Genomic DNA, 26,140 nt, shown 5'->3' with positions numbered 1-26,140 from the left:
CTTTGAGCGCTGGATGCGCAGTGGTTTAGAAGTCCTGCTGGATGGCCAGAAAAATGGTTTCAAAAATTGGCACATGTATTTCCTGTCGATTAAGACGTCCAAGTTCCGACTTTGGTGGGTTTTTGGACATCTGGATGTTTTGACTATGAGCCCAACATTGTCCAGTTAAAATGTACAAAGCAATCCACCAATGCAAGATAATCCAATATAACTGATAAAGCAAGTAAAGATGACCTGACATGGTTTGTGTTTCGGCAATTTGCCTTAAATCGGCGGGAGGATGGCGGGTGATCTCATAAGAACATAAAACTAGCCTTACTGGGCCACACCAATGGTCAAGCCCAGTAGCCCAGTAGCCTAGTACCTGGTCAAAGCCCAAGAAGTAGCAACATTCCATGCTACCGATCCAAGGCAAGCAGTGGCTTCCTCTATGTCTTTCTCAATAACAGACTATGGACTTTTTCTCCAGGACATTTTCTTAAAACCAGCTTCACTATCTGCTCATACCACAACCTCTGGCAATGCATTCCAGAGCTTAACTATTCTCTGAGTGAAAAAAAATTTCTTCCTATTGATTTTAAAAATATTTCCCTGTAACTTCGAGTGTCCCCTAGTCTTTGTAATTTTTGACAGAGTGAAAAATCGATCCATTTGTACCCATTCTACTCCACTCAGGATTTGTAGACTTCAATCATATCTCCCCTCAGCCATCTCTTTTCCAAGCTGAAGAGCTCTAACTGTTTTAATCTTTCCTCATACGAGAGAAGTTCCATCCCCTTTATCATCATAGTCGCTCTTCTTTGAACCTTTCCTAGCACTGCTATATCTTTCTTGAGATAAGGAGACCAGAACAGAATGCAATACTCCAAATGAGGTCGTACCATGGAGCGATACAGGAGCATTATAACATTCTTAGGGCCTGTTTTACAAAGCCACACGGCAACAGCCCCGAAGCCCTTTACCGCGCTGCAGCCGCTAGCGCGGCTTTGTAAAACAGGTCCTAAGTCTTGTTAACCATCCCTTTTATAATAATTCCAAGCATCCCTTTTGCTTTCTTGCCCACCGTCACACATTGGGCAGAAGGTTTCATCGTATTGTATATGATGACACCCAGATCCTTTTCTTGGGCGCTAATCCCCAAAGTAGACCCTAGCATCAGGTAACTGTGATTCAGGTTATTCTTCCCAATGTGCATCACTTTGCATTTGTCCACATTAAATGTCATCTGCCACTTGGACGCCCCAGTCTTCCAATTTCCTAAGGTCTACTTGTAATTTTTCACAATTCTCATGCATTTTAACAACTTTGAACAATTTAGCGTCATCTGCAAATTTAATTACCTCACTCATCGTTCCAATTTTCAAATCATTTATAAATAAGTTAAATAGCAACAGTCCCAGTACATACCCCTGCGACACTCTACTGTTTTACATCTCCTCCATTGAGAAAAATGACCATTTTAACCCTACCCTCTATTTTATATCTGATAACCAATTCCTAATCCACAACTGAACTTTGCCACCTATCCAATGATTCTTTAATTTTCTCAGGAGCCTCTCATGAAGAACTTTATCAAAAGCTTTCTGAAAATCTAGATACAGTACATCAACTGGCTCACCTTTATTCACATGTTTATTCACACCTTCAAAGAAGTCAAGTAAATTGGTGAGGCAAGATCTCCCTCGGCTGAATCCATGTTGACTCTGTCTCATTAAATCATGTTTGTCTAGGTGTTTCACAATTTTATTTTTTATAATTGTTTCTACCATTTTGCCCAGCACTAAAGTCAGCTTTACTGGTCTGCAATTTCCCAGATCTGCCCTGGAACCCTTTTTTAAAATCAGCGTAACATTGGCCACCATCCAATCTTCAGGTACTTCAGATGTTTTTGGCGACAGGTTACAGATCATTAACAGCAGGTCAGCAATTTCATATTTGAGTTCTTTTAGTACCTTGTTTTTGCTCCAATGCTTGCTTACCAATAATGGACCTACTGAGACCCCTGAGAAGGTAAATAGCTGAAACAGGGACCATGTTGGGTCCTCTTTGCTTGCTTTACCAGCTATATTGGATTACCTTGCATTGGCAGATTGGTTTGTACATTTTAACTGGACACTGTTTTAATACCTAGATACAGGATTTTCCTTTCCCACTTAGTTGTGTTAGTTAGTTAGGTGACATCAACTCGTTTTCAAGTCCTTGCAACTTGATAAATTACAGATCTAAAAAGGAATTGGTTTTGCGCTAGTCCAGTAAGGACCTCCAGTGTCATCCCCATGATTGTTTTCAACGTGTCCAGCCATCTGATTGCATGTCACCCTCTTTGCCTGGTTTCTTCGATCTTCCCAAACATGATGTCCTCCTCCAATGATCTTTCTATTTTGACAATATGATCAAAATAAGACAAAATAAGTTAACTCTAATCACCATTTATAGAATAACAGTGCTAATTTTTATTGGAACCGATTTTTCGGTGCCATATACAGAATTCAGTCCAAAATCATCTTCTCATAGCCAATGCTTTTTATTTTCAGTCTATGGAAAAAGCTTATAGACTTATTTTGAATCTTTATAGGAAGAAAAACCTTTTGTTTTTATTATTACTACTATCATTTTGGATACTTTTTTTTTGAGACAAGTGTCCTGGACACCCAAACTGGCAGATGCCTTATGGGGTATGAATATCAACACAAATTCACAGAGGACCCATATCAGGATTTGGTCAGCATCATTAATCACTGATCCTGATATGGGTCCTCTGTGAATTTGTGATGATATTCATACCCCATAAGGCATCTGCCAGTTTGGGTGTCCGGGTATTTGAGATTCACAGGTTCCTGTTTTAAGTGATATCAGTATATCTGGCCTTGCTACACTTGTCTCAGTATGTACACATTATCCAAACTAGAGTTGAGCAAGTTTTTGTTCCAATTTGTTTTACTTTTTTGGAGGGGGGGACAATTTTAGTATTTTTCCTTATTTAACTCTGCTTCCCATTCTTTGACGCATGCCTGACACTGATATGGATGCTGTTTGTTTTCTTTCCATGATTTTCTCTCCCCTCACTCCTCTATCCCCTTTTCTATGACTTTCCCTTGGAATTTTTTTTTTTTTTTAACATATTGATAAACTGCCTCGATATGTTCAGATGATTGATGGTATATCAAGAATTTGTAAATAAAAAAAGAGTGACAGGGAGTGTTTTCTGCCGGTTGCTGGGCCCCAATATCCTTCAATGTTGAAAACATCAGTGTTGAAATGTGTGAATCAATGAACAAATGAGGTGTGTTAACGTTACAAAAAGTAGTGGGAAGATGAAACAGGCAGAGAAGAAACTAATTATTACATGCTGAAACTCAAGAAGGGAAAGACATGTAAGGCATAGTATTCATAGGACAAAAGCAAGCTCTAGCTTGTTGCCTAGTCTAGAAGTGCCTATTAGCTTTTCCACTGCACACTTTTAACTATTGTTGACTTGCTGCAACCCAAAGTAATTGTTCAGCATCATTGTATTTTTTTCAAACCCTAACTTTGGAAGTATTTGCCAAAGCTTGTCAGATATATGGTGAAATGTAACATGGGAGGTCTAAACCCATTCCAAAGTGATATCTGTCAACATTCTCACCCATCCCCAGCTCTCAGATTCTCCCAGATATATAGATTATAGGAGCTCTACAATGGAAGTATTCATCCTGTACACAAAGATATTGCAGAGGCGACAATAGATAACAGAGATACATACAAATAGTGAGAACTGTATCAGGTTATCAGGATATACCATCTGAGGAGGAAGGAGTAGCCTAGTGGTTAGAGCTACAGCCTCAGCACCAGGCTACTCCTTGTGACCACAAGAAGAATATAAGACTAGCCTTACTGGGTCAGACCAATGGTCCATCAAGCCCAGTAGCCCGTTCTCACAGTGGCTAATCCAAGTCACTAGTTCCTGGCCAAAACCAAAAGAGTAGCAACATTCCATGTTACCGATCCAGGGCAAGCAGTGGCTTCCCCCAAGTTTTTCTCAATAGCAGACTATGGACTTTTCCTCCAAGAACTTGTCCAAACCTTTCTTAAAACCAGCTACGCTATCTGCTCTTACCACAACCTCTGGCAATGCGTTCCAGAGCTTAACTATTCTCTATCCATAGCTCCTATTGGTTTTAAAAGTATTTCACTGTAATTTCATCGAATGTCTCCTAGTCTTTGGAATTTTTGATGGAGTGAAAATCGATCCACTTGTATCCCGTTCTACTCCACTCAAGATTTTGTAGACTTCAATCATATCTCCCCTGGACAAGTTATTCAATCATCCATTGCCCCAGGTACATTAGAAAGATTGTGAGCCCATCGAGACAGAGAAAATTGCTTGAGTACCTGATTGTAAACCGCTTAGATAACTTTGATAGGTGGTATATAAATAAATAAAACCTACTGAATGCACCAGGAGTTAAATGAGACGTCTTTTAAGTGCTATGATTAAAAATGAAGTAGTAGTCTGAGCCAAAGTGAAAGAGAGGACAGGAATGAGAACCAATGCAGTAAACAAATAGACACTGTATTTCACAGTAGATACTGCAGATAGATTAGTCTGACAAAGGATTTAGATTTGATTGCATGCCTTTCCAAATCCAAGAGAGTTACTTGCTGGAAGAACAGCTATTTCCCTATCCACAGAGGTCTTATGTTCTACATTTTATACCTGAAGAGAATTAAATTAACAGAGCAAGGTACGAGGAGGATTAGTAGAAGAATCCTGACTTCCCTAGCCACTAGGCCAGACCTCTACAGTGCATGAGGATGTAGTGCAAGAGAGAATGAAGGGGGAAGAGTAACTATCTGGGCACTGAACGTATGTGAGAGGTGAAAGTGTATTGTGGTGGAAAGGAAGCAATGATGTTAAGGGTAGAGTGAAGGCAACAGGAGTGAGACCTCATAAATGCAGGTACAAACAGAGAGGGAGATAGTGGTGGAGAAGGCAGAGCATTTAGGCAATCCAAAGAATCAGAATACACATTTTGATGTCTGAAAGACTAATAAATGAGAGTGCATAAAAAGTGCCCGATATGGATCACATTTTGCCCTAACGGAGGGCTATGTCAAAGACAAAAGTCATTGATAGTTCATACACAAACAAGGATGTTCTGTCAGGACTGGAGCGATCACTCCAAAAGACCAGTAATAAGTAATCTCAATTACTGAGTTAAAGTCTTTCAGACATCAAAACATGTATTCTGCTACTTTGGATTGCCTGGTGGATTTTCTGTGGATTACTGATTCCACTACTACACCAGTCCCGGCAGAGCATTTAGGCCATATGTTTAAAAAATAAAAATATAAAAAAAAGCATCAAGTTGTCCAGGTGAGGCCCATTAGTCAACAGGTGGAGTAAGGCAGCATAGGAGAAGAGAAAGGAACAATATATAATGAAGGCATGACTTCTTCAAAGCACATACCACCTATGTCCATTATAGAGGAGGAGAAAGAATGATGGAGGATTCCTCTATGAATGTTCTACTGTGCTGCTTATTAAAATGTTTCATTTGCAGTATACTGATGAGTATTTTTCTGTTATATGTCTGTTCTACTGTGCTGTTTTAATGTGTACAGAACTGATTTGCTTATTTCCAAGTTAATTTCACTGTTTGAATTGTTTATTACGCTAACATTTTGTCATTTTGCTATAGTTATAATTGCCTATATTGAGTGGTATCCACAGAGAAGCATATGCAAATCTCTGTGGCTGTGTTATCCTGGGTTGTTTTCAAAAGGAGAATCTTTCACTGTCAGAAATGGTGCAAAGTCGGTTTAAACATACAAAGTATAAGAGAGACATTAGATTATATACAGACATATTGACTGCAGTGTCATTGGTCTGTGATACAGTAGGACTCTTTAGGTCCCCACCCTTTGATGAAAGTACTGGTAGAATTGTGTGTTAGAGAATGACACGGTGGTTGTTAACCGCGGCTAGCCGCCAAAATGGGGAGAGAAAAATTAATGGTCGCTGCGGGGACAGGGACAAGGCCATTCACCGCCCCGTGGAGCGGTGAATGGTCTTGTCTCCACAGTGAAGCCATCTGATCGCCGCATCCCATGTCCTGCCATCTCCCCCACCTCACCTTAGGTGCCTGCCGAGTCCGACTTTAATTCTTCTCCCAGCTGCATGCTTTCAATAAGCCGTGCGTGTGTGGCTGCTTGAATTGTTGAATCTCCTCTTCTGATGCAACCGGAAACAGGAAGTTGGGTCAGAGGAGAAGATGCAACAGCTCAAGCAGCCGCGCATGTGGCTTATCGAAAGCGTGCGGCTGGGAGAAGAATTAAAGTCGGGCTCGGCAGGCACCTAAGGTGAGGTGGAGGAAGGGAGATGGCAGGACGCGGCGATCGGGTGGGAGGGGCTTCTTGACCGTGCGATCCGTGATCATGCATGTTTCCTCACACTAGGAAGGAGGGAGTGGACAGTAGTCGCGGGGTTGGGGCGGGCACAGTGGTTGCGGGGATGGGGCGGGGACAGTGGTCACGGTGGCAAGGTGGTGACAGGGATGGTGGTCGCAGGGATGGGGCATTGACATTCTCTTGTGTTTCTCAGCAATGACACTTTCAGGGTTTGACTAGTTGTACTATGTTTAGTTTATTGCCAGTCAAGATTTATGATGATGATATATTGCTTGTCCATATCCTGTCTTGTTAACATTTGTGTACTTTTGTACGTATTGATAAAATTTATAAAAATATTTGAACTAATAAAGAAATGGTCCAAAGTCCATGGGTGAAAGTATCCACGGATTTTGCACCTGGTTACAGAATTTTGATAATTGCTCCTTATATAACTTGTATTTTAACTATGACCACTATCTCAGGTTGAGAAAACTTTTAAAAGCATTTCTGTACTGAGATAGGGAGCCAACCCGGAAGTAAATGAAATGGTAATTGTAAAAGCCCATTTCTAAACTGTCTATTGTAAGTCCTGGGACATAACAATGAGCCAAAGATGACCTACTTGACCTTGTAGCTATGTATTTGTAACTATGACCTAACTGTACTGACCTACCTGTACTAGCAACTCTATTGAATGTCCATGTTAACAGTGGCCTAGTAAGGGGTGAGTGACCCACCCCAGGCACTGTCTTGGTGCGGCGCCAGCACCTCTCCGCCCCCCCCCCTCGTTCCCTCCCCTTCCCCACCCCCATACCTCTTTAAATCTTTGCCAGCACGAGCAACTTCTCCAGCCTGCTGCTTGCGCTGGCCTGGTTCACCTCTGAAATCACTTCCTAGTCACAGGGATAAGAAGTGACGTCGGAAGGAAAGTCAACACTGGCGTAAGCAGCAAGCTGGAGAACTTGCTCGCGCTGGCAAAGATGTAAACAGGTATGGGAGTTAAGGAAAGGCGCGAGTGTGGCGTGGGGGCGGAGAGGAGGGCACGGGGGGCGTCACCAGCCCAGGCGCCTCCTACCCTTGCTACGCCACTGCGGTAACTGACCCAACCTCTTGTAATGCAATCCGACCTTGAACTGAATGGGTAAAGGCAGAATAGAAAACCTGATTAACATAACATAACATTATTCTATTGATCCTAAATTTGAGTGTGAAATATTTTGCCCTTCCTCAAAGCATTTTCAACAGTTTCCACTGTTTCATGGAAACGTGTTTTCACAATGAAATCATTTCTTTTTCTTTGCGTTGTAGGTGTTGGATTCACATCAGTTGTTTCTGCTGGCCTTTCAAGCAGCACTGGCTCAAGCACCGTTTCTCCGTTTCCGCATGCACACAAAGGTAAGGCAACTGCTCGGGAGTTAATGAGGCAGAATGTGCTTCAGTGGGTATGTGACTAAAAATGTGCAACACAGCTGGGCTAAGATTGTCAATCGGTGACTCATTCCTGGGAAACAGAGGTTGGCATGCCTCCTGCCCAGTTCTCAGAACTTCAGAGGGAAAGGCCCTCTCCTCCAAAGATATAACGCTTCTCTTAGATCAGGAGTGCTCAGTGTTGGTCCTCGAGATCCGCAACTCAGTCAGGTTTTAGGATTTCCACCATGAATATGCATGAGGTCTATCTGCATACAGTGGAGACAGTACAAGCAAATAGATCTCATGCAAAGTCATGCTCCAGTCTTTCAGTAACTCTCCCCTTTACTTTTCCCCCATATAGCCATCATCTTGTCCCCTCTGTCTTCCCCTGACCAATAACATTACATAAGTTTTTATTTATATACTGCACAAATGCCTTTCGGTTCAAAGTGGTGTACCAAAAAAAAAAAAAAAAGAAAAACTTGTTAGCATTAAAGATCATGGTAATAAGGCGCATAGTTGTTCCCTATCTGTCCCAGACGGGATAACAATCTATACTAGTAGCCCAAAAAGTAAATGGTGGGAATATATGAATATAATAGAAAGAAGAACAATATTAAGTCACAATAAGAGAGAAATAAAAAGGAAAGGGTAAGCAGAATGGAAGAAAAAAATAAAATTACATTACATTAGTGATTTCTATTCTGCCATTACCTTGCGATTCAAGGTGGATTACATTCAAACTAAAAACAAGAATTACATTCAAATTAAAAGGAATAGAATAAGCGATGACAGAATTTTTTAAGGTAATAAACATTGGGTAAAGAGTTACCAAAGGGAAGTGGAGGTCTTTAGGAGATAAGAATAGGGTGAAATTATGGGTTTTAGATAACGTTTGATAGATAAAAGAGTATTAGAGAGATCTAAGGGTAAATAGAGTGTTAGATATTTGGTTGGGATTGGTTGTGCTGGATAGGTTTTATGTGTTTTTTTGAAGAGTATGGTTTTAATATCTCTCCTGAAGGCTTTGTAGTCTGAAGTCGAAGATAACAGTGTAGTAATTTGTCCAATTTAGCTGCTTTGGAGGCTATTAGGTTGTCATAAAGTTTTTTTCGTTTAACATCTTTGGATGATGGGTGAGAGAAAATTGAGTGGGATCTTCTGTGTCTGATTGAGGAGGATTGATTTAGTCGGCTATTCCAATAGGCTGGGCCCTCTCCATTGAGAGCCTTGTAAAGTAAGCAGTAGAATTTTAAGTGTACTCTCGCTTCTATTGGAAGCCAGTGCGAGTCATGGTATGCCTCTGTGATATGATCATATTTTTTTAGGAAATATACAAGTCTCAGGGCTGTATTCTGTATTGTCTGCAATTGCTTCATCATGGTCGCGGGACAAGGTAGGTATAGTATGTTGCAGTAGTCTATCATCCCAAGGATAAGAGATTGTACCAATAGTAGGAAATGCTTCTTTTCGAAGAATGTTTGGATTTTTCTTAGATTTCTCATGGTCATGAACGATGCCTTTATTATTTTATTAATTTGGGGTTGCATGGTGCAGCCTCTGTCAATTATGATTCCTAGCAATTTTAGTGTAGGTTGAATTGGATATGAGATTGAGTTTATTACAAGATTAGTTAATGTTGGAGTTTTATTGTTTTCTAGTAGGATGAAATTTGTTTTGTCAGGGTTAAGTTTTAATTTGTGCTCTGTCATCCAAATTTCAACTGATTTTAGAGTTTGGTGTATTATGCTAGTCATGACGGGTTCTGGTTGGTCGAAGGGCAGGAGAATAGTGATGTCATCTGCGTAGCTGTATGAATTTATACCATGATTATCTAGGTAGTAGCTGAGGGAGGCTATGTATATATTGAATAGTGTGGGTGATAGGGGTGATCCTTGGGGAACTCCGCAGGGGTTAGACCATGGTTCTGATTTTTCTTGCATTGTTTTAACTCTGTAAGTTCTTGATTGCAGGAATCCTTTGAACCATGTAAGTACCTTGTCTGAGATTCCTATTGAGTCGAGAGTTTGTAGAAGCATGTCGTGGTCTACCAAGTCGAAGGCTGCAGAAAGATCTAGTTGTATCAGCATGATTTTCTTGCCTGTACAGAGGTGTTGTCTTGCAGTGTCCATTAGTGTTCCTAGTAATGTCTTCGTGCTGTTTTGGCTATGAATCCCGATTGTGTGGGGTGGAGTATGTTGTGATTCTCTAGGTAAGAGGCTAAAGTTTTTGCTACGAGACCTTCCATCAGCTTGATGTACAATGGGATTGAGGCAATGGATCTGTAATTGGAAGGTTGGTCTTTTGTTCCTTTAGGGTCCTTTAATATTGGAGTTATTATGATTTTGCTGAGTTCTTGTGGGAAATAACCCTCTAGTAATGATGAGTATATCCATTGTAGAAGTAGGGATCGGAATAATATGCTTGAGTTTTTCAGTAGGTATGGAGGGCAATGGTTGAGGTCACAGGCTGCATGGCTGTATTTATTATAAAAATTGTTGAACTTTGCCCATTCTATAGGTGAGAAATGGGACCAGGTTCTATCTGCTGCAACTGATTCTTTTTCTGTTGGTAGAAATGATGTCTCTATGTGTGAGGGTGTTCCGCTGAAAGAGGCTCTGATATTTGCGATTTTGTTTTTGAAGTAGGTAGCTAAGAGGGTGGCTGTAGGTGGGAGCGAATTGTTGTTCTCTATGTATGGTGTTGTGTTTGTGAGGACTTTTAGTAGCTGGAATAGCTTTTTTGAGTCTTGGGGTCCATCTCCAATTTGTTTCAAGTAGTATGCCCTTCTTTTTTCTTTCAGTTTTTGTTTGTACTTTTGGTTTGTTGCTATCCATGCTGTTTTTGTGGATTCTTGGTCGCTTTTTCTCCATTTTATTTCCAGTTGTCTGCATTGTCTTTTGAGTTGGAGAAGTTCATTGTCGAACCATTTGTTTGATTTCCTGTGGATTTTGGTTTTAGGTTTTTCTGGGGCTAGTTCGTCTAGGGTGGCCCTACTTAGCAGGTTCCATTTTGAGATGAAGTCTTTAGATGTGTAATGTTGGATTATGGTGTCTGTTTTTGTCCAGAATACTGTGGGATCTATATGTTTGCGTGAGCGGAAGGTAGTCTGTTGAGTAGTCGGAGTGTGTTTGTTATAGGACCAATTGATTTCAAATGAGTAGGTGTAGTGATCAGACCAAAGGGAACGGTACCATTTTCCGTTTAAGGTTTGAATTTCTGGGTGTAAGGTCTGTTGGGACATGTATGCTATGATGTCCAGCTGGTGTCCTTTTTCATGTGTAGTTTGAGGATCTAAGATTTTATATGTTAAGGCTTCTAGGTATGCTAGTACGGTTTCAGCATCTTTGCAGGAATGGTTTTCAAGGTGAAGGTTGAGGTCTCCTAGAAGGAGTTGTAGGTAGTTACTAGGGAGTTTCGATAGATAAATTCTTCAAATATTGGCTTGGCAGTACTCCAGTTACTTGGGGTTATGTAGCATAGTATGCATGTGAGTTTTCCTTTAAGTGATGTGCTTGAGAGTTGACATGCAAGTAAATCCATGTATTGGTTTGTTATTTTGTTTAGTAAATGTATGTTTAATGTGTCTCTGGCTATGATGGCAATTCCTCCTCCTCTCTTATTTTCTCTGCATACTAGTGTCATTTTGTGGCTTTTTGGACAGACTTCAGTTATTCTGGGGTCTGTATCAGAGGTGATCCAGGTCTCTGTGAGGAAAAGGCAACCAAGGTTATCTTCTTCTATCCAGTTTTCAAAACTAATGTTAAATCTAAGTGCTAATGTTAAATCTCAGACAGGACAGAAAGGAGGGAGATTGATTACTGAGGGTTAGAACTATTGAGTGTTTCCATCAAAATGCAGGAAACAGAATTGGAGAGAGAGAAAGAGAGAGAGGGTTCTTGTTTTGTTATGTTTTATTGTTTTTCAGTTAGAGGTTTTCATGAGCCAGGTATAAATTCCAGGAGCCGCAGGCTATACCTAATTTTTATCCATGCATCTGCCTCTGTTGGAAAATGTTTGGAATGTTGGAAAACCAACATCATGCTTTTATTTGCCCTCAATAAAATATCAAAGGGATATGGGTAGGAGGACGAGAACAAAGTGCAGTATTATGCCTAGATGTTGTGTATATTGTGGTTGCCTATTCCACAGTCTAGTTGAAACGTTGAGCAATAGCGATATTTGCAGCATTTTGTTGATCTAATGTATTCTTGTGCTAACATTCCAAGAAGTCATTTAATAAAGAATAAGATTCAGTCTTTCTGTATACTAACAACCATAGGGGTCCTTTTACTAAGACGTGTTAGCATTTAGCACGCTAAAATGGCTTGCGTGCCTTAGGAAAAGGACCCCATAATTTTGAATCTGTACAGCATCTTGAATTTAAATAAGCTCTTTTCTTTTTTCTTTTAAATTTTTCAAACAATTCTTAAAAAAACCAAAAAAAACTCTGTGGAGTGACGATGTTCGCAAATGGACTTTATTGGGAGTATCAAAGTTCCAAAGGTACACTAAAATCATCCACATAAAATAATTCCATCCACATAAGAGCCTTAAAGGACCTAGTCCGCTAGGGATACAGGACCCAACACGGTGCGCGTTTCGACAAAAAGTCTTCTTCAGGGGTCCCTGGGGGTCCTATAAAGGTGTGTACATGGGAAACAATTGTGTGGTGAACCAGAAGTGAGACACTGCTTGCATTCTTATACAGAACCATAAAGAATGGAGAAACAAATTAATATGACACAAAATTTCCACATTAACATAAATCAACAAAATCTCCATCTATTCTAGCCTACATTAAGGGAGAACATAACCTATTTTTTCTCCATAAGTTATTCCATGAAAATTCGGATCTTTAATTAGTAATAAAATCTTATAAGGAAAAATAAAGTAGGTAAAAAACAGTAAACCAAGGCCGCCTTTTGCAAAGGTATGCGTGGTGTTTTAGCGCACGTTTAGCGCACACTAAATCAGTGTGTGCGCTAACCGCTAAGGCGTCCATAGGATAACATGCACACGTTAGCGTTTAGCGCGTGATTAGCGGGCGCTAATATTTACCGCACACTAAAAAGTGCAGCACACCTTAGTAAAAAAGGGGGTAAATTATAGTTCTACATTACCGATGGTATTATTTTTTGAAATTCCTTTTTTTTTTTTTAGAGTCGTGTAATTACTTCTTTTTGAGTTTCATGTAACTGCAAAAAACTGTTCAAGCTGTATAGCAGGGGTAGGGAACTCCGGTCCTCAAGAGCCGTATTCCAGTCAGGTTTTCAGGATTTCCCCAATGAATAGGCATGAGATCTATGTGCATGCACTGCTTTCAATGCATATTCATTATGGAAATCCTGAAAACCCAACTGGAATATGGCTCTCGAGGACCGGAGTTCCCTACCCCTGCTGTATAGGGTAGCAAAAAATAAATAAGCTCTTTTCAATCATAACTTTGTAGTTTCTCAGTTGTCAGTGAAAAGCACACAGCAACACGCCATGGATTCCTGGATCCTAGTTCTAAATAAATAATTGTCCTTCTCAAAAAAATCCTTCAAAAAAACAAAATTTGTTTATTAAGGAATAGAATGAAAAACAGTTACATTAAAGGAAACTTTACAAGCAAACCATTATAACCGTATACAAATAAGTTGCTCTGCAGAAGCAAAAGATAGTAACAAGGACCGAAACTCTTCAACTGGTTACACTCCCATTTTTAACATGTATTTTATTCCCTCCCCCTCCCTCTCATAACTACCTCCCCCCCCAATTGCCAACATAACACCTCAATGCAAAATTAGAAGTGGTACCAACAGTCCAGATATGCTTGTTCTCGTTCTCCCGGAAAGTATCCAGTCTTTGTTGCACCCATTCTGCCATCTGTGACATAAGGGCCACCCAATGTTGAACCCAGGCAATGTTGTCTCCCACCCAGTTCTGCAGGATAACATTTTTTTTGTCAAGATGAAAACCACTAGGAGAAACGTCTGTAAGGCTCCACAAGAGGCTTCTCAATGCCCAGCAGTAAGGTTTTATGTGGCCATTCCAGTCAGTCTCCAATGATCCCTTCCACTTCAGATATCGCACTTTGTCATAAACCCCGTATTGAGGAACACTCTAGGACGTGATGTAGTAGCATCTATTTATGGATTTTACACTAGGGACACTCCTCATCTTCCTACAGTCCCATGTGTTTCCTCTTACATCTAGTAACATAAGCTATGACCCACTAGAATGCCTCGTAACAAGCTCGATTGCCTAGTTTTGGTTGCCAAAGGTTCTACAGAGAGGACAAAAAGAATTGGTGAGAGGAGACAGCCCTACCTAGTGCCTCTTTCAAGACTGAAGGATTTGGTGAGCTCTCCACTAACAAAAACTTGCGCAGTTGGATGCCGGCATACCTGTTAAATATACTCTCATAATACCAAATTGAGATAGTACCCAGAACAGGTAATTCTAGAGGATTTTATTGAAATTTTTTTCCATACCCAATCTTGCAATAGTTGCCTCCTCATTCTAGTGTCTGCCATCTTGAAACACTTTCAGTGCCCAAAGAACATTCGTGGAGGCATATCTACCCGGCAAAAAAACGGACTGGTCAGGTGGATCAAGAATGGCAAGAGCTTGTTCAGCCGAGCAGCCAATATCACAGCAAATAACATAATATCCTGATTAATAGGACCCCAGTGATTCCTTGTCTCTGCCTGATCTGGGCAATACCACAATAGTAGCATGGGTTAAGCTGTTCTGCTCCATGTCTACTGACCATAGGTCCTGACAAAGGACCTGAAAAGGAATTCAATGAATGTCGGAGCCGTGTTAGAACATTTACGGCCTCTTTACAAAGCCGCGCTAGTAGCTGCCCTGTGCTAACGGCCCAGAAGCCCATAGAGATTTAAAGGGCTTCGGGGCAGTTGCCGTGTGGCAGCCACTAATGCGGCTTTATAAAAGAGGCAGTTAGTGCTCCCAGCAGCAGTGAAAACCTAACCACGGTTTAATAAAAGGTGTGGGCGGGGATTTGTACTGTTATTATTTGTACTGATTTATTGTTTCTTTAAAAAAAAAAAAAAAAAAGAATTGACATAAAATGTTTTTGGGTTTTTTTTTTTAAATCAATGTATCATTGCTGAGTGTGAAAACATAAAAAAGCTATAATACCAAGAAATTTGCTCCATTAAGCAAAAATGATAGCAAATTTAAGAAAAACGGAGTTTTTTTTTAATTATTTTTTTTAAGTTCAAAGTGGTATTATTAATTTTTGGAAAACACAATACAAAGGAATAAAACAAACAGAAAAAATAATTGCAAAGTACATGGTCCAAGCACATAAACATAATCGTTTAAAGTTATGCTTCTAGTATGCAGTTATGCAAAATTTGTAGGAATAATACATGATTAGTTTTAATAGTATGTACATATTAAGCATATCATCATTTCTCCAGAAATATAGTTACGTAATAAAAAGAGAGTTAGTACAAATTTAAACAGTCGAACAGTAATGTTGTATGGGAGACCAAACAGATTATATATTTGCCAGAACATTCCTTTTTTCCGCTAACACTTGTTCATATTTACCATGGAGACATATAGTATTCCACCAAGCGTGGATTCGACCTTATCTAGATTTTTCCAGCAAAACAAAACATTTTGAATCGCAAGAGACAACATAATAGTCAGAAGGTGTCCTTTGTGTTTATCTATAGGCAAGGACAGACCATGAGACATTAAATCAGAATTCTGATTGTTAATGTTCAGAGATATCTAAAATAGTACAAATAGTATCCTCATACCTTGTTCCAATAAATAGCCAGGTGTTTACAATTGAACAACAAATGTTCCAGGATCCATCAAACGCTATCACATGACCAACAATTAGATGAAGATGAGGGGTCTATTTTGTGGGATAAGGAGGGAGTCCAAACAGCACGGTGCATCAAAAAGAAAATGGACTGTAGTACTGAAGCAGATCTAATGGATTTATGTATGGTTAACCAGACGGAGCACCAATCAATGGCGTCCGAGGGTAAGTTACAACACATGCTGCCACTTTATTTCGGAGATAGAAACAACAAAGAAGCACAACCAGTCACAACAGGGTTTGAATGGGGGGACGCTCAGAATAAGCTACAACTAAGCCTGAAACAACTCCACTCAAGAGGTAAAGGGGGCTCTCAGTGTGAACCATCAGCAATGGGAGCAGAAGCTCCGATGCTTCACTTCCGGGCTGAGGCGGGAACCTCCACCACCACACATCATTGAGCTCCCTATGTGTATATGATAATAAAAGACACCTATAATAAGGCCCTAAATGAATAGTGAAATCAACCAACCCGTGAGCAATTTAACTCAAACGGTGAGACTACAACCTGAGCAACCTCCACGCAAACCCTGCCAGCCGAAACCCGCCAAGAATAACAGCAAAACACAATCAAACCATACTTAAATTCAATCAAAATATACTTATCCAAACCAAACTGCCACAATGAAAACGCCAGGAGCCGAAGTTCAACCAAGCTGGTTTCGGGGAGGAGCCCTTCTTCAGGAACCAAGCCCCCGACCGCAAACCAAAAAACAAAAAATTGCTTTCCTTTTGCAGCTTTGGGGCTTGTTTCTTTTACCCGCCCCGGTATGTGTGATTTAGGACGTGTTGTGTGATTGGTTGGGTTATGCATGACGTGTCCCTGGTCCGCTTTTTAAGCGTGAGTGCTCTCCGCTCGGTCACCCCTCCCTCCAGCCGTCCGCCTCGTTTTTCGGCATTTTGCATTTTTTTCATTTTTTTGTTTTTTGGTTTGCGGTCGGGGGCTTGGTTCCTGAAGAAGGGCTCCTCCCCGAAACCAGCTTGGTTGAACTTCGGCTCCTGGCGTTTTCATTGTGGCAGTTTGGTTTGGATAAGTATATTTTGATTGAATTTAAGTATGGTTTGATTGTGTTTTGCTGTTATCTTGGCGGGTTTCGGCTGGCAGGGTTTGCGTGGAGGTTGCTCAGGTTGTAGTCTCACCGTTTGAGTTAAATTGCTCACGGGTTGGTTGATTTCACTATTCATTTAGGGCCTTATTATAGGTGTCTTTTATTATCATATACACATAGGGAGCTCAATGATGGTGTGGTGGTGGAGGTTTCCCGCCTCAGCCCGGAAGTGAAGCATCGGAGCTTCTGCTCCCATTGCTGATGGTTCACACTGAGAGCCCCCTTTACCTCTTGAGTGGAGTTGTTTCAGGCTAGTTGTAGCTTATTCTGAGCGTCCCCCATTCAAACCCTGTTGTGACTGGTTGTGCTTCTTTGTTGTTTCTATATTAGGATTTTTTGGCACATTATTGAGTGTAGTGTTGTTTGTGTTACTTTATTTCGGAGGACAGAGGTTCATTAACTGGTGTCGATTTGATCATCTTATACCAAAATGAGGCTTTGCTGGTGAATATTGTAGGTTTTTCTAAATAAGAACTTAGGCTCGGTTTCTCCGCCAGAGACATCAGATCCGGAATAGCAGCGCGTAAGCAATGATTGAGCTGTATCCAAGCATAGAGCTGTGTTTTAGGGAGACCCCAAGTATCTGACAGCTCTTGAAAGGACATCCATCCCTTGGAATTTGTCAAATCCCCAACTGTCTCAATGCCCCTCTGCCGCCACAGGGGCCAAAGAAAAGATTCAGATTGGATCAAAAACCTCTGATTGTTCCAAATCGGCAGGAGAGCAGATTGTTCCCATCTGTGGGACATGGTGGATTCAAGGACCTGAAGGGCAGATTTATATGACAGAAGAATGTAATCATCTTTATCCCAACGAGACAGAGTGTGGCCAGGCAGGAATTTCATTCGGAACACGCCATACAAGGAATTTTCCATGTCAATCCATCTTGGCTTAACCATATGACTGTTATCAATGTGGCCATGAGTCCATTGTCGGATAATAAAGGCACTGTGGTATTTATAAAAATCAGGGAAATTCACCCCACCTTCTTCCTTTGTCAATTTCAATTTTTTGAGAGCAATACGAGGCTGCTTCTTATTCCATATAAATTGTGTGAGAATAGAGTCCAAGGTGTTGTAGAAGGAGCGAGGCAAAAAGAACGGCAGCATGTTCAATACGTAATTGATTTTTGGAACAATCATCATGCGCACCGACTCTAATCTGCCCCACCATGATAGTTTTAGCAGAGACCAGACTGATGTTGTGTGTCGAGCAATCATTAGTAAGTATTCAATATTGAGTTGAGTAGTTTCTTCTAATGAGGGTCCAAAAAAGACACCTAGGTATTTCATTTTTGTGGCAGACCATTGAACTCCAAACTTTTCCACCTCAGGCTTAACTTCTGGGCAGTTGAGAGGCATGACCAGTGTCTTGCTCATATTCAATTTATATCCGGAGATGTCTGAGTATTGCCGGATCGAAGTTAATAGATGTGGGAACGAAGCAGGAGAAATGTAGAGGAGTATGTCGTCAGCATACGCCGAGATTTTAGTCTGAGTGTCTCTTAGCTTGAACCCTACAATGGATTTATTGTCACGGATCGAAATTAGTAGGGGTTCCAATACCAGATCAAACAGCAAAGGGGATAACAGGCATCCTTGACGAGTGCCACGGGAAGGGTGGAATGTGGATGACAACGTTCCATTTATATATGTTCTTGTAGATGGGAATGAGTAGAGTATTCTGATCTTCTTGATGAAATCTGCAGAGAATCCATACCAATCCAACACTTTAAATAAGAAACCCCATTCGACACGATCAAAGGTCTTCTCTGCATCTAGCCCCACCGCAATAAGGTCTTGGCGGCGGTCCTGAGATTGTGCAATGATGTGTGAAAAAGTTCTTGAGTTGTCCGTGGCGAGCCTCCCATTAATAAAACCACTTTGATCCGAACTGATTAGTTTGGCTATAACACCTTGCAGCCTATTTGAAAGAAGTTTAGCATAAATCTTTGCGTCTACGTTTATGAGAGATAAAGGCCTGTAATTTGAAATAGAGCGAGGATTTTTTTCTGGTTTTGGGAGGACTATGATATGGGCTTCAGTAAATGATCCATGTATTTGACCCGATTCAATGACGGAAAGAAGAAAACGTAGATAGTAAGGGTTAAGCACATCCTGAAATTCTTTATAGAACTCCACAGTAAGCCCATCCGGCCCGGGAGCCTTATTAGATGCCATGGAATTTATCACCTGTGAAAGCTCTGTTAGATTCAAGGGTTCATCCAATTTGATATTATCATCTTGCGTTAATGTAGGATGAGAGAGGTCATCCAGGAATTGTGAGTCAGGCTCATTGTCGACCAGTTCAGAAGTGTATAACGTTTCATAAAAAGATTTGAAAGCATTGAAAGATGTCATTGTTAGTAGTTAAAATGGTCTCCATTATCTAATTCAATAGCAGCAATATTCTTTTTTTCCGATCTTTTTTTAAGATAAGAGGCCAGCAAGTGACCACACTTGTTGTTGTCGGCAAAGTATGAGGCAGACTGATGAAACACCGAGTTTGCGGCTTCTTTACTGAGCGTGGAGTTATAGAGAAAACGAGCCTTCGCCAGTCCAATGAGAGTTGTGACATCCGTAGGATTACTTTGATGTTTTGATTCCAATTCCTTGATGTCAGTTTCCAACTGCAGAGAGGTTTCCCTTTGGATCTTCTTTGCATTTGCTGCAAGTGAGATAATAACTCCCCTAATATACGCCTTGAAGGCGTCCCAGCAGGTAATCCAGGAAGTATGTTCCGGTGAGTTAAAGATGAAGTATTCCTCAATAGCCTTGCGTACATTTAGTTTGAATTGATTATCTTGAAGTAAAGAGGAGTTAAAACGCCATTGGCGGTGAAGTGGTTTGTTAGAGTTACATTTGATTTGAATTGAGATGGCACCATGATCTGAAACTGATATGGGTAAAATTTCTGCAGAGGTGATTGAGTCGCATAATGACTTGTTGATTAAAAAGAAATCAATCCGAGAGTAGGACATGTGAGGATTGGAATAGAATGTGTAATCCCTTGCAGAGCCATGAGTGGATCTCCATATGTCTACTAGGTGGAGGTCTGAGATCATATGTTGAAGGGCAAACCACGATTTGGTTTTTTTATATCTATATTGGGAATTTCTATCAATATCCGGGTTCAAAACCATGTTAAAGTCACCTCCCAGTATCAGATGAGAATCAGGATCCTGCAAAACTGATGAGGCAATTCCATGGAAGAAATCAGGATTGTCCATATTTGGACCATACAAGTTAAACAAAGTGAACCTCTGCCCACCATATGTGATGGTAACCTTGACCCATCTTCCCTGTAAATCGTGTGAGGAAGATATGACAGTAAGATCTTGCAAGTTACGGATCAAAATCATGACTCCCCCCTTTTTCTCTATCGCAGGCGATGAGAAAACAGGCATAGCCCACGCTAAGCGTACCTTGTCAGATGCCGCTTTATCCAGATGAGTCTCTTGTAGCATAATGACGTCCGGTTTTAGTTGGTCCAGGTATAGTAGTATTTTTTTCAGTTTGATTGAGTTGTTCAGCCCTTTGGCATTTAAGGAAATACATTTAAGAGACATGAGAAATGACTATATGATTAACAAAAAATTTGATTTTGACCTGTGTTAAAGAGACAACTAGATGATACATTATGAATGAACTGCTGCGCAACCTTGAAGAAAAAAATTTGTTAGCATACTTTATGACCAGCAACTGTGAAGGACCATAATAACTAAAACATGACCTAAAGTCACACAATATAATTCCCATGTGCACTGTGAGAGTGAAAACAGCAGCTAGAAAGGCAAAGCACCCATATAAAGATACAGTAAAAAAATCATACATTGAAAGCATGAATGTCAAAGCTGAGTAAAACATTTTTATAACTAGTAAAAGACTCATACATGCAACTGAACTTTAGTGTATTAATACAGACAGCAAGATAACATCACACAGACATGTTTGATGAAGCAGCCGAGCAGCCATAACAGTCAAACCTGATGAATAGGAGTGGGAGACTGCAATTCAATGAATGCGGCCAGATCCTCAGGATTAGAATAATCTTTTGTTTGATTATGGAGAGTAACTCTCATCCTGGCCGGATACAGCATACCAAATTTAGCATTTAGCTGCTTCAGCTGGGGCCGGTATGAGAGCAGTTTTTTTCTGCGTGCTGCAGTGGATTTACTCAGATCTGGCAGAAATAATATGGTGTCACCCTCATGTTTCACAGGGGCTCTAATCTTGGCACGCTGCATGACATCCAGGACATGCTGATAACGAAGGAGCTTAAGGACCACCGGTCGGGGGTAGCGATCATTTGGGTTCTTTGAGGAGGGCACTCTATGGGCCCTTTCAATTTCAAACTCACGTGTAAAAGTAAGGTCTAATATTTTAGGGATCCAATCCTCCAGATATTTGATTAGGTCACGGTCGTGAGCCCCTTCCTTGAGCCCAAGGAGACGGATGTTACAGCGCCGAGATCTATTATTGCTATCTTCCATCTCAGATTCTAAAAGAGCAATTTTTCTGGTCTGAGCTCTCAGCTCAGCCATGTGCAGAGTGGTGGCATCCATCTTAGTTTCCAGAGAGAGAACTCTTGTCTGTAGCTGAGAAAAGTCAGATGTTAAGGTTGTTAGCTTCTCATTTATTTCTTCAGTAGCCGATTTGGTATCAGACACAAGATTTTTCAACTCGCGAAGCTCAGCGAGTATTTCAGCGTTACTTCCGGTTTCAGGACCGGGACCCGGCAACGGTGTTTTTGAGGGCGACGGGGGATCAGGTTTGTGGCGTTTGTTTACCTTTTTGTCCGCCATTCAAGCCCCGAAAATTAGCGATTTCGGTAGATAAGTGTTTAATCTTGCCTGCTCGGTTTTAGTTTTGCGATTTCACTCGCTGTAGCTGTGCTGCTAATCTCGATTCTGCAGTTGGGTGCAGGAGCTTCACAGTCAAGCTGCCATTACACGTGGGCTCAACAGCGCCCCCCTCAGAAAAACGGAGTTTTATGTAATCAGTGGCTTTGAGTGACCCCCAGGATGGACTTTAAAAGATTTCTTTAAATTATTTTCTGATGAAGCACAATCAAATTCATGGGTAAAACTTCAATTCACACAGTTTTTCCAATTTTAGGTTTTCTGGAAACCCTAATGGGTATATAGCAGGAGTACTTCAGGCTCTGTCTCTGGTGGTATTCATATACAGACTGAAAGCCCACTTTCTATTCCAAAATCTATTCCAGAGAAAGGAAAATGGTAAAACCAGAGGGCATAATTTGAGGTTGAGGAGTGGTAGACTCAAGAGTAAATGTTAGGAAATTCTTCTTTTAAAACCAATCGGAGGAAATTTTTTCTCACTCAGAGAATAGTTAAGCTCTGGAACGCATTGCAAGAGGTTGTGGTAAGAGCTGGTTTTAAGAAAGGTTTGGACAAGTTCAAGTTCAAGTTCAAGTTCAATTTTATTTGATGAATCGCCTATAACACTTTCTAAGCGATGTACAATTAATATATCATGTATGATAACAAATAGTATTAAAAACAAAACTTCTTAACAAATTTTTGAAAAGCAAAAATTTATAACATACAATGTTAGAACTAAAGGGGTTACATCACACACTAGGTACATTAGGGAAAAAGGGGAAAAAAGTTACAATTTTCTCGGTTTAAGATGGAAGAAACATTAAAGGTAAACACATAAGGAAGGGGCAAAAATAAATTTAGAAGATTAAAATTTGAGCTTGAAAGATGAAAATTTATAAACAAAGAATAAAATTAAATAGTAAAAGCATCTTTAAATAAAAAAGTTTTCAAAGATTTTTTTAAAGAATTGAGGTCTTTTTCTTTTCTTATATAGAAGGGCAAGGAGTTCCAAGTGTGGGGTCCTAAAACAGAGAACATTTCGTTTCTTCTTGTGCCTACTGTTTTTAAAGAAGGGACTGATAATAGATCTTGAGATATAGATCGAAGAGAGCGGGAAGAATGATAAGGAATAATCATTTTGGAAATAAATTGTGGTTCCTTAGATGCCATAGTTTTAAAGATTAGTAGTGCTATTTTAAAAGTGATTCGGTGGTTAATGGGTAACCAATGGGATTTTATCAGTAAAGGGGTTACATGGTCATATTTTTTTGCTTTATGGATTAGTTTTATTGCGGTGTTTTGGATAATTTGAAGCCTCTTTTTGTCCTTTTGTGGTATATTGAAAAGTTCCTGGAGGAAAAGTCCATAGTCTGTTAGTGACAAAGACAGGGGGAAGCCACTGCTTGCCCTGGATTGGGAGTATGGAATATTGCTACTCCTTGGGTTTTGTCCAGGTACTAGTGACTTGAATTGGCCTCCATGAGAAGGGTCTACTGAGATTGATGGACCACTGGTCTGACCCAGTAAGGCTATTCTTATGTTCTTATGAGAGGGTGATTGATGCATGGAATGTGCTCCCGAGGGAGGTGGTGGAGAAGAAAACAGTGACAGAGTTAAAAAAAAACGTAGGATGAACAAAGAGGATCTCTAATCAGAAAACAATGGATATACATTGAAGGAACGGCAAGTACTGGGCAGGCTTGCACGGTCTGTGTCCCATATATGGGCATTCAGTTGAGGACGGTCTGGGGAGGGCTTCGATAGCTAGGATGTTTACGATGGGCTGAAATAAGCTTTGATAGAACCTAAGCACACTACTGGGCAGGGCTCTGGGTTTCTGGCCCAGAAATATCTAAGAAAAAGGACCATTTAAATAAAATGATTAATTTATGGAGCATGTATGATTGGGCTGACTAGATGGACCAGTCGGGTCTTTATCTGCCATAATTTGCTATGTTATTATTTGAAGCTGCAATTAAATCCTAACCCTACCAGCATATCTGTCTTTCATCTCCTCAATGGTCCCCTCCCACCTTTTCAGCCCCCTCCAAATCCCTTCTTGAGCACTAAGTTCAAACTCCCCTTTGTCCTGTGTGATTCCAGCCTCATCAACTCTTGTTCTGACTCCCCTTTTGTCCTGTGTGTCTGTCATAATTAGATTGTAAGCTCTTCTGAGCAGGGATCGTCTCATGTACAATGTGCAGTGCTGCGTGCGACTGGTAGCGCTATAGAAATAAAAAGTTGTTGTTGATGCTTCCATGCAGGAAAAATAAGACCACTTTTGACGGGCCTTCTTTTTCTTGGAAAAATTCAGTATGCAAAGTTCAACTCAAGCTATGTAATATGATTTACATAATATTGAGCATTCATGATTATGTAGCTCATGATATTCTAATAATGAGTTTTAGGGTAAAATAATGCTTGATTTTGCATTTTAACATGCATTAAGAGGTAAATATCATGCATTATTTCCTTAATACATGTTAGTAATACCCCCTCCTTTAGTCCCCTTACTAATCAACCTTTCAGAAAAAGATCTTTCTGAATGATTCCCTTACATGTCTAACACAACCAAAACTAGAATCCAAAACCCATTCTATCTTAATACAGAATATGTCTAAATGTTTTACATGAACTTTTCCGCCATCTCTCATTTCAGTCAATGGCTCACAATTCTACTTTCTCGTTTTTCAGCAGAACTGCCTGGACAAGGGCACCTAGCCACCGCTCTGATAATAGCCATGTCTACTATATTTATCATGGCTATTGCTATTGTCTTGATCATCATGTTCTACATCTTGAAAGCAAAACCTTCTGCACAAGGTAACTGCAATGTATTACACATTCTAGTCAAAAAATGAGGCAATTAAACTCCCCTTTTATGAAGTTGCGTTTGTGTTTTTTATTGCCGGCCATGGCGGTAAAAGCTCCGACGCTCATAGAATTCCCATGAGAGTCGGAATTTTTGCCGTCTCGGCCAACGATAACTAATGTGGCTTCATAAAAGAGGGGGAGGGGTAAGCAGTTCACTTGTAGGACCATTAATTAAGCTCATACATCTAGTTTCCAAGTTTATTATTTATATACCGTCTATGTGGTTTACATTCAGGTACTCAAGCATTTTTCTCTATCTGATTCATATTCCAGCATGCTGCAATACTCATGCCGTGAAGAAAGTTGAAGCCCAAGACAACAATGAGGAAGAAAAGAAAGAAGCACTAGGTTGGAACATCTGTTTACCTCATGGTTTCCATGATTTTTTTTCCCAGTAGAAATGCAGAATTTAAATTCCTTCCCCTTCCTCCTCCTCCCCCCCCCACCCCCTTTTCCTGGTTCCAGCATCTGTTCTTGTCTCTCACTTTGTCCTTGATGCCAGTAGCAGCATTGATTCAAGTAACCCAACGTGCCTCAGAGCTCCGGGCATTCCCTAAGACATGTCCCACCCTCTCTGATGCAACTTCCTGCTTCCTTGAGGATGGGGAGCATCATAGGGAAAGACCGAAGCCCTGAAGCAGGTTGGTTTATTGGAAAAAATGCCGCTACTAGTAGTGAGGACAAAGTGAGAGAAAAGAGCAGACACTGAATACAGGAAATTTGTGTGTGGGGGGGGGGGGCAAGGAAGGTGAGAGACATTGAAACCAGTATAGAGGGGAAACTTGATAAAAGTGGGGGTTAGTTATTTAAGATCTTAATTCTGTTTAAGAAAAGTTAAAATCATTGTTTTTCTTAGAATCTGTGTCTGTCATCCTACCCAGTGGCATAATAAGGGGGGGAGGCAGACCACCCCGGGCACCATCTTGGTGGGGATGCCGGCACCTTTCTGTCCCCCACACCATGCACGCGGCCTCTCTTTCCCCCCGTACCTCTTTAAATCTTTGCCAGCGCGAGCAACTTTTCCAGCCTGCTGCTCACGCCAGCTGGCTCCCCTCTGAAGTCACTTCCTGTTTGCGGGGCCAGGAAGTGACATCAGAGGGAAAGCCAACACCAGCAAGAGCAGCAGGCCAGAGAAGCTGCTCACGCTGGTGAAGATTTAAACAGGTACGGGGGGAGGGAAGGGAGGGTGCAAGTGTGGTGTGAAGGAGGGAGCGTGGAAGGGGGGTAGAGAGGAAGACGTGGGGGTCGCCACCTCCCTGGGCACCTCCTACCCACACTATGCCATTGTTCCTGCCTACTTTCTAAATGTTATCTCTCACTTATTTGGCATAACTTACTCCTCATTACGTGCTATCATTTATCATCAGATTTGTAGAAATTCAACATTCTCTGTACTGGAGTGGAGGAGAATGAAAATATTAAGATAAGGGGAAGAATGCAGTGGCTCCATTAGACTCCAAGTACTGGTGGCCCATAGTTACTAATATTACAGTACTAGCTTTATAGCCCGTTACATTAACGGGTGCTAGAATATGTGTGTGTGTGTGTGTGTCTGTCTTTATTTCTTTCTCTCTCTGTCTCCTTAGCCGCTTTCTGTGATCCCCCTATCCAGCAGTAGGCTTTTCTTCCTTTCCCCCCCCCTGTCCATCAGCACCTGTTCCTGCACCCTATGTCCAGCAGTAG

The 26,140-nt window shown here is 40.8% G+C and overlaps 1 protein-coding gene across 1 annotated transcript in view; it reads left to right on the top strand.

Moving 5' to 3' along the window:
• EDAR (ectodysplasin A receptor) overlaps positions 1-26,140 on the top strand; it is a 122,709-nt gene that overhangs the window by 61,460 nt on the left and 35,109 nt on the right. Inside the window, exons 7-9 of the mRNA XM_033947493.1 lie at positions 7,681-7,767; positions 24,281-24,406; positions 24,731-24,805. Of these exons, the coding sequence (XP_033803384.1) occupies positions 7,681-7,767; positions 24,281-24,406; positions 24,731-24,805 (288 nt within the window). The remainder of the gene's footprint in view (positions 1-7,680; positions 7,768-24,280; positions 24,407-24,730; positions 24,806-26,140) is intronic.

The sequence above is a fragment of the Geotrypetes seraphini genome, chromosome 6 (assembly GCF_902459505.1).
Source record: "Geotrypetes seraphini chromosome 6, aGeoSer1.1, whole genome shotgun sequence".
NCBI lineage: Eukaryota > Metazoa > Chordata > Amphibia > Gymnophiona > Dermophiidae > Geotrypetes > Geotrypetes seraphini.
Note: the sequence above shows the minus strand (reverse complement) of the source record. Positions and strands in the feature narration are given on the sequence as shown.